The sequence below is a fragment of the Mya arenaria genome, chromosome 12 (assembly GCF_026914265.1).
Source record: "Mya arenaria isolate MELC-2E11 chromosome 12, ASM2691426v1".
NCBI classification, from domain to species: domain Eukaryota; kingdom Metazoa; phylum Mollusca; class Bivalvia; order Myida; family Myidae; genus Mya; species Mya arenaria.
In genome coordinates this window covers 47,415,417-47,425,378 of record NC_069133.1, presented here as the reverse complement: position 1 = coordinate 47,425,378, position 9,962 = coordinate 47,415,417, and the positions used below count along the sequence as shown (strand labels likewise).

Below are 9,962 nucleotides of genomic sequence, written 5' to 3'. Positions count from 1 at the left end.
AGTTATCTCGTTAATCATATTGGTATCTTTAGCAATGCTCTGAACAATCGACACTATACCTGTCACTATTCATCAGGAAAATAACTATAGGAATCTGTTATTAAAATATTTATTTATTAGGAATTATGTAAGGGATTTAAACAATGACTTTTAAATTACTATTGCTTCTAGGCATATTAAATACATGATGATCATTTCAATAGAATAATTCCTCAGGTAAGTTGTATTGTTCCAGAAAGCTTGTGGTAATTGTGTAAGAACATAATTAAGGTTTGCTTACGTTACAGCCTTCGTCACTGATCTGTGAGGGGGAGAATGTATAAACCACACAAACACAACATGAACGAAACGACAACTTCAGTAAGATCTCCATTATCTTCAGAATGTGCATTATATAATGGTGTAACGGATATTATATTTCTCCCAACCCAAATTAAGTAGATACAAATATTTGGCAATGCTGGCAATCCTTGTGCTACCCAGGTGCAAAGATAAAAAGAACCAGTATTGAACTACTTTTTAACTACGAACATGGGATTGCCAGCGAAAATGAATTACTTTTTTAGTAAACATTGCAGTTTGATTTAATTTTAGTTTGAGAACACGCATCTATTATGGCCGCTCGTGTAAGATGGATTCACCGCAACCCTCGCACAGGGTGTTCTGCGGAACATTGTTAACCTCGTTTCCGCAAAATAATCTACGCTCTGATTGAGATGAACCTAACATGGACGATACTTAGCGCGATCCAAATATTCCAAAGTTAATCGTACTAATCTCGAATAAAAATATCAATAAAATACTTGAACTGTGCTGTTTATTCTACAAAAGTTTGAAAGGCGTCAAATAGATACAAGACATTTTTCTTTTAAAATGAATTATATAAGATCACTTCATCGGTAAAAATGAAGTGTTGTCATGTTTGTATACTGTTATTAAAGGTAATGTTGCAATTGGATAACCATGCACGATGTTGAATGAATATAAAAACATGATATTCATCAACAATACAACAAAACAAGTTCAAGAGTGGTAATTATGTCTAAATAAAATATATTCTAAGCATAAATATAAAAACATACATATATATAAACATCATGTTTTGAACTTGTTGTACACAAATGTTTATAAAGTGTACATGATTAAACTACCATGTATTTATAAGCTTGTAGTAAAATTAAAAGCGTCTACTTGAGTTGTTTCCTAAATTATGCTCATATATATAGTGAGATGCATTTGTCATATACACAATGAACCGTGTTTCAAAACAAACCAAATATCTTATCCTATCTGATCTTATCATACATACATGCTTAAGAATTGCAACTTCGATTGTTCTAGTATAGAAATGAAAAAAACGCAACACATTTACGCTGTCAATGGTGAAATTATCTATTCGTTCTGCGTTTAGATTCTGAACTAAAATGCATGGATAAAATATTGATATGGTTAACTAAGAAGAAATATCAATATAAAACTATGGTTGACTGCTTTAGGTAAACAAAATTACTTTAAATTCGCACACAAATGATATATTTTCATTGTTCAGTAGTGCCCTTTTATGGTGCTAATGTAAGGTTAATATTTGTATTTGTCGGAGTAAAGCCGACTGTACATGTCTGTTCAGGTTATAAGTTCAATATCAAGTATATTAAATTGTATAAGTCAGCTGTCATAGGCAATAGTATAACATTAAATATGCAGGTATATACTTGTATAGGCCATAGCCAAGGTATCAGTATATTTGTTTAATGGGCGGACTATACAAAGATAAGTTTGAACTTTTGCAAAAACAAGTATTTGAAATACTTAAACTTAACACAATTGACTAATTTATGAATTAGGTTATTTACACCGAACACGATTAGAAAAATGGAAATAAAACGTAATTGCTATACATGTATGTATGTTTTATTAGTATTGTATAATACGTATCAATTTGTTCATGTAAATCGCGTGTGTGGTTTTAGTTTTGTATTCATAAACGCGGTTTATCATATCTATTTCACTTGAAAATATTTGCATCAAATACAGAAAAAAAGCTAACCAACACCCAATGTAAACATTACCCTTTCCTAATTACTGTCAAATAAGTATACTCATTGCATTTGATCATTTTCCCGAGGGCATATATTTTTTAATGATTAAATAGTCAGTCAAGTATCCAATGAATACATATCTGTGAATTTAACGGGTCATTCATCAATAACGTGACGTCAACGTTATAAATTGATGTGAATGCGTAACTGTGACTGCTCATGAAACAGATATCAAAACTTTTAAAGTGACTCTCTTATTCAAAATAAGTACGTACACATGTATAACAAACATAAATTTTGACTGATAAACCTTAAACTACTTACTAAATAATGCATTTATGGAAAATATTAATCACTGATAACGAGATTGTAATTGTGTATTTATTTTCAAAAAGTGCAAATATATTAATGATTGGTGAATGCTAATAGATTTACTGTGGTCTACTATAGTCTCATATGGTAGAAATACCGTATTTTATTAAAACAATATTTAATTAGTTGTGGTAAATATTATCTGGGAGTAAGAGTGCATCTTCACTATACTAAGCTAGTTTACTAAGCTTTATGTTTGACAAATTTGATGTTAATTAAAATGTTAGTTATATAACCACATTTATGCATTTTTTTGTATAAAAGTTTTTATTCCAAAGCGATTAAATCCCTATTCAGCAAGTAAGTCTGACTTTAAAGGAAACGGAACAACAATTAAGAATGTGTTTTAACAATTCAAAAAATCAGAGGAAATGCAAGTTAAAGGAATGATTTCCTTTCTTGTTTTTTCGTTCATGCACTTTGCAGAAGCAGATCGAGGATTTTGGGCACAACCGTTCTTAAGAACCTTAATTTAGATGTTTAAAAATGGGGTACTCCCTAGAAATTTCTTACAATTGCTAGTCCTAAATGGTGCAGTTTTAGCATATTTTATTTCTTAATTTCTCCGAAAATGACATTAAAAGTAAACTTGGACGATTTCATCCCCCACCCCCTAAATGCTCTATCGCAGCTTGGCAACATTCCTTAAACAAGACTGCTAGACTATAATTCCGGCCTAAAGCAAATGGAATACATCAACAATTACCGGTGGTTAACTTCTTAGTGAGTGACATTTCTTTGGATGAACATGACATACCTTTTTATTGCTTAAATAAAGCCTTTGATGAACGGAACAATTCATGAAAAAGATATGAAAACGTCATTATTATATTTTTTCTTTCAGTTGAACAAGTTGTTTTCTCCTACAATACGTTTCGAAACAGTGATATAGATTAAAATTTGAACATATTCATGATTGATTTTGAATAGATGAATTTTTAAAAAAAAACTGCTGAACATCCTTGATCTTCTTGATCTACTTATCATCGTTTACATTTTCGTCACGTTAAGCCAATTTAATTTCCTTTAATTTAAATTATTTATTTTTTCTAATGTTGTTAAATGTTTAGTATACAAGTGAGACTTTCACCCCCATAAATGGTCTTAGCGGTCGTGAAACATCAGATATCAGTGTCATTTCACGTTCAAATCGGTACATGCATTATTGAACTTAAAGGAAATTTCTTTAGTGGTATATAACCTACAAAAAGGTGAACTGAGACGGATAACAAAGCTTCTGCATAAAAACGATTTTTCTGAAATAGGAAATATAAAGTGGGGAAAATGACAAATGAAACACATAAACAAATGTAACTCATGTATCTCCAAGCTTCAAAATCATCAAACACGCTCGTTGTTTTAAAACTTTATTAAAATATAGTAACAATATCATTTTAATACAAAAGCAAATGTACAAAAAACATTACATCGACATGTGAACCTTGTTTCAATGTGTTATTATTTAAAAAAATACAATCACAGCCTTCTTTACTGAGCACGAGACATAAACATCGTAGTATCAATACAAATATATAGAAACAGCAGTTTGCACATACAAATAACATGTTTACAAAACAATATCTACTGGTTTGCCTGTCATAGCAAGCGTGGTCCATTTTTTCTATTAATCGAGAAACTCAACTTTACAGATAATTATGCAAACAGTATCTACTTATAGCACAATTACAGAAAACAGCTAATTATACGTCCATTAGAGGCTTGCTCATATGTTCACAGTCACAATTACAGCTCGATTTCACCTCATTATTGCAATATTGAGGTCGAATGAGGACCTTTCCAATATATTCTGAGCAAATAAAAGTGAACATTACTGTCTGTAACAAACTTGGCAATATGTCCCGGAAGTAGCCAGAAGTTGCGTACGCATACATAATGTATCCCGGCCTCACCATCAGTAACACTATAGCACTGTATATAAGAACAGCTACCATGGCTGTGTTTAATTGAACACAATCGCATTTCAACCCTGGAACATTGCATTCGATGTTTGAGAGAATCCTTAGCTCTGTGGTGTCGACTTCTGCAACGAAAAAACAGAGAAAAAAATCAATAACATTCATAAGTATTTCGAAATTCATGGATACGTGACGGAGTCCGGTTAACCTTGCGTAATAATAAGGATCATGTATGGCTGCTGTAGGGCAAGCGAGCATATTTCATATAGCACGCTTGCGCTTCTTAGTATTCTTCTCGTTTGCCCTACTGCGTCCATAAAGCATATACGCAATAAAGAATAAAATCAGTTTTTATTTTCACATTTAAAAAAACTACTGCCTACGATTAACAAAATATTGTATCTTTACCGATTGAACATTTGTTTTTAAAGAAGTGTAACCGACAACAGCCGTTTGTATGAAAGGAAAGTAACGTCGAATATCATTGGTTAAATGACGTCACGTTAATTATATCGGAGCGAAATATTAAAACAAACAACGGCGTCATAATTTCTTATGTGTTATACAATATCATGAATATGAACATAAAGTTGTATCCATACAAAGGACTTTGCATGTGTAAATATTGTGGTTAAATCTCGCTCATTTTCCGTAAAATATTGGATGTTTTGTAGAACACGGGTGTGTCAATTTTGGTTCGGATGAAGATGAGTGAGTGCTTTCTATCTTTATTACGATATCTGTTCATTATTTTTTTTAAAACTCGATGCCAATAATAAGTTTACATGTTATTATTTATGGTTTTAAATAGAATTCAACAAGTGAACATACCCGTCTGTTTTGTTTTGTTTATACAAAGAGCAACCAGCACAGTGACGATGACGGGCAAGTATATGAGCACATATTCTGTCAGAAGAGCCCATCTTTCCTCATGCGCATTTTTCTGACACACGGACCAGAACACTTCCACGTGCTGACTTCCAGCAGTCCCGAGAGTCACTAGCGATTGTTGAGCAACCGGAAGTTGGCTGTTTTGCGGCACTATCTTGAGAATGAAAACACTTCCTGTTACGATGCTACCAAGTGTTACAGCGTATGCAAGACAAGAACACACCGACCATTTAAAGTTCTGAACAAAAATATTATGCACGATAAACACGAGCACCACCGCGTTTGCTAACGCCGCTGTCATCGAATAATCCATGCACGAGCCGGCGCTCAGATGTCCCAAATTTGCGAGTCTTGTTGTGTACTTCTCGGATATTGTCAGCATGCACACGCACGCGATCATGTGCAAGAATCCGGAGAGCATCACCGCGAACAGAGTCGTGGTATTTCGGCAATTCTTTCGGCGAACAAAGACCACGTGCCCAACACAGATGACGCCAGCGACAAGGGCCGTGAATATCAAACCGCTCTGGAAGAGCTTGAAGATGAACATCACGGTACTCAGGTCGTCTGGCTGCTGAGAGGCATGCAGAGCACCCTGACCCATGTATACAGTCTGTAATAAAATAACAAACAGTGTAATTAACATGTAAGCAATCAATATTTCAGTGCAAGTATGTTACTAACAAAGCAACAATTAAATTCTTAACGCGCCTTAACATTTGTTTGAGTTTGTTTGTCTAAGTATTTGAAGTTTGTTTGTTTGTTCGGCTATTCAACTGTGATTGGTTATATTTGCATATGTAAACGATTTAACCACCCATTAACGCTTAGACTCTGCGTGAAAATTGGTGTAGTCTTTGTCTGTCACAGAAATCAAAGTGCTTGATAAGTTGATGAAATATTTGCAAACGGTACACACACTTCTATTTAATAGAGAAAAATCAGTTGTGTTTTTATATTTAGCTAACAACCCTGAAAATTGGACGTGGTTGCTCTTTTCTTTACTGCGTTTTAAAACGCATGTACATTTATTCAGAGCCGCCAACAAGACCGAGAATCAGGGGATGGTTTAACAAACAAATAAAAAGAAGAATAAATTTCCCGCGTGAAATCGTATCACTCAATAAGACAGATGTTGTCATCGTTGTTAGGTTTCAAACCGTTACTCCTCTGGATGTTTGTTGTATACACGTGTAAACTGCTGTATTTGGTATGGACCGCAACGTGTCAATAGAGAAGATAGACAATGCGTATTATGTGTTAATGCTTTAAGAGACATTGAAGATGAGTTTCATTTTATTTTAAAATGTGATTGTTACAAAGACATTAGGAAACGTTATATAAGCTAGTATTACACTATAAACCAGAGTATGTGGAAATTGATTGAGTTGTTTTCATCAAATAAAAGATCCGTGTTAAACCGATTGTGTACATATATAAGCAAAGCTAATGAAATAAGAAATTCGCTTATAAATACTATCCTTTAATTACACTTGTTTGTATTAATATGTTTTGTTTCTGTATTATTTGTATTTATTTACCATCCTTTTGTGTTATAATTATGTGTATGCATGAGAAACAATATGTTTAAATTCAAATAAATCATCTTTATGTTCTGTTCTGTTCTGTTCTGTAATAAGTGTGTGACAATTGTTTCATCTGTACTTGTTTTATGCAAATAAATGAGCACATCGTGAAAAAATCACGTCTTAAAGTTTACAACGATATCGTTTAACACATTCTTAAGTTCTGAACAATCGGCAAAATTACTGCACTTATTCCTCAGGGGAGGACTCCATGCATTCTTTGTTATTCAAGTCTTTATTATACATTAATAAAGATTTTAAACAATGACTATTGAAATAACTATTGCTTGAAGAGATATTAAATAAATAATGTTCAATATTCAATATTGTAATACCTCGGGTGAATTTCAATTGATCCACTTAGCTTGTATTAATTGTCTAAGAGCATAATAAAGCTTTGTTTGCATTACATTTGTGATGGACAGAGGGTATAAGCCACAAACAAAACCACATCAACAAGTGGACGTAAATGACCACTTTATAATACACTTTGGGGCGAATTCAATTTTATTTAAGAATGTCCATTAAATAGTGATTATGGATATATGAGTTTTCCCACCGCTGATAAGTAATTCGAAATATTTGGCCATGCTGGTAAATTAATCCTTATCTCACCCACGAGCCTTCCTGAAAATCCCTCTCTTGCACACGGGCAAAGATGAAAAATATACCCGTATGGTACTTCTATCTTCACTGCGCACAAAGGAGTTCCAGCGAATACGAATAAAAACATACTATTTTACTACTTAGAAATTAAAAAAATACAACATGTATATTGGCCGCTCAAGTAAAATAGATTCCTCCCAACCCTCGCGCAGTGTTCGTTGTTTCCACAAAATAAATCTAAGTTCGGGTTCGGTTAAACAAACCATGGAAGATACTTAGAATTAAGGGATAATACCAACTCGATCAAAACATTCGAAAATTTATCGAACTTATCTCGAATGAAAATATCAATATAACACCAAAACTGTGTTATTAACTTAACAAAAGGTTGAAAGTCGTCAAAATAAATACTTGACATTTTTCTTAAAAAAGGTATCATATTGGATCACTATGTCAGTAACATTATTTTATTAAACTATCATAAAGGCTTATATTGCAAATTGATAACCTTGCACGATGTTGAATAAGTATGGATTATATGAAGTTTATGAACACTACCAGTTTCCATCGGGGAGCAGGACTTTTCAACCCCATGACTTTTCAACCCCTTCAAAAAACGAAGACTTTTCAACCCTTAGACTTTTCAACCACTATTTCAAAAACTTTTCAACCCCTACCTGTTTGGACTTTTCAACCCCTAAATCAAAGACTTTTCAACACCTAGTTGAATCATTTTAATAGCCATATTGAAGACTTTTCAACCCCTAAATCAAAGACTTTTCAACCCCTTTTATTTGATTTTTTGTCATTGTTTTTTTTTTTGGCATAAAACTTTAACACATTCATTCATTTGGAAATAAATGTGTTTGTTATTTTAATGCTTTTAGAGCACAAGTCAATTATAGCAATTAACACATTGTTATTGAAATACACTTAAAGATGTGTTTGACCAAACTTTTGCTATCTAGAAAAGTCTTTGCACTTTTAGGGGTTGAAATGACAAAGGGGTTGAAAAGTCTTTGATTTCACAAATGACAAAGGGGTTGAAAAGTATTGGGGTTAAAACGTCTGACAGCCTTTCCATCGTAGCGTTGCATATACATTGGATTCATATTTAGAGTAAAAATTCACGTGTATATAATTTATTTAGTACACATTATAATTATCTACATGTAAACTTTTTCAAAATCTTTGATTATTTTATCATGCTTCACTCTCAAACGGATGTAATTATATTTTGTATAGACATAAACGGATGTAATTGTATTTTGTATAGACATAAACGGATGTAATTGTATTTTGTATAGACATAAACGGATCTAATTGTATTTTGTATAGACATATACGGATCTAATTGTATTTTGTATAGACATCATAACCACTCTTGAAAATTGTTTTACACTGAATGCTTTTAAAAATGTACATGATTGAATCACATTTATTTCATAGGCTTAATTTATAGATGAATAATGCACCAGTCATTTGTAACCACCCCCCCCCCCCCCCGGTCCGGGGAATAGCGGGGACTTTGACTTTTGGTCCAGCTATCCAAGGCTAAAATCCCCGCCCGGCGGGGATGAACTGATGGTAAATTCCCTGCCAAATGCCCCCGCACCCAAGGGACCTTAGGTTAGGCCCATTCCCCGCTATATTTTGCGCGAAGACAAAACCACCGAATTCACCCGGCACTGCGGGGCCACCGGAAAGGTAAAAACACGGCCCATTTCCCCGGCTATCCCCGGTATACCCCCGGACCTGCGGGGGGGGGGGGCGTGGTTACAGTTGACTGGTGCATAACGCGCGTATATTATATTTGTTTCCTTTATTATGCCCATGACCCATGAAAATAAAGTGGGATGCACATGTCATATATAACATTGTCATAGTGGTAGAATATGCTTAGAAGTTAATTAACCCTTTGCCTCTAATCTATTTTAGCATGTTCAACATCATACAGTTAATTTTATTTTGAACGTGTATATTTCTTTTCATTTGTTTCATTTTCCTCGGATACTATCATGTGCTTTGCGCTGCTGTTCGTATTTATTTTTTTTAAACCTGCTTTTGTATCAATATTATTTGCTTTTTGGGATTTTAGCTAAAACTATATTTCCAATATCAAATCAGTCATAATAATCGTGTCTTCATAGTTTTGATTAACAAATCTTCTGGCCCCAATTTCTCGAAACTTCTTAAGTTTAACAGGCTTAAGTTGCTTATTTCAATTAGCCAAAATAATACTGAAAATGGATTTTGATAAATGAAAACTGGTTTATTCTGATAATCATACAGATTATTCCTACAAAATTTCTAAAAAAATCTTAAAGAAGTAAATACAACACATTTTATAGAACAACAAAAATAGTGAGATTAGCTTAATCCTGTTATAAAGGACTTAAGAAGCTTCAAGAAAGGGCTGATGATTATAATCTTCCCAAATGCTCATAACGTTCTATCTAGTATTTAGAATCGATGTATTTATAATATCTTATATGGTATTATTCGAAGTGTTAACTGTTTTGCTTATTCTATTTTATTCTAATCTTATTAGA

General features: G+C 33.2%; 1 protein-coding gene across 1 annotated transcript in view; it reads right to left on the bottom strand.

Annotated features, from left to right (window-relative positions):
- Nucleotides 1-3,846: 3,846 nt before the first annotated feature.
- Nucleotides 3,847-9,962, bottom strand: part of LOC128210278 (uncharacterized) — a 6,404-nt gene continuing 288 nt past the window's right edge. The window contains exons 2-3 of the mRNA XM_052914513.1: nt 5,159-5,831; nt 3,847-4,452 (exon numbers count right to left, since the gene is read on the bottom strand). Of these exons, the coding sequence (XP_052770473.1) occupies nt 4,112-4,452; nt 5,159-5,831 (1,014 nt within the window). The 3' untranslated portion in view covers nt 3,847-4,111. The remainder of the gene's footprint in view (nt 4,453-5,158; nt 5,832-9,962) is intronic.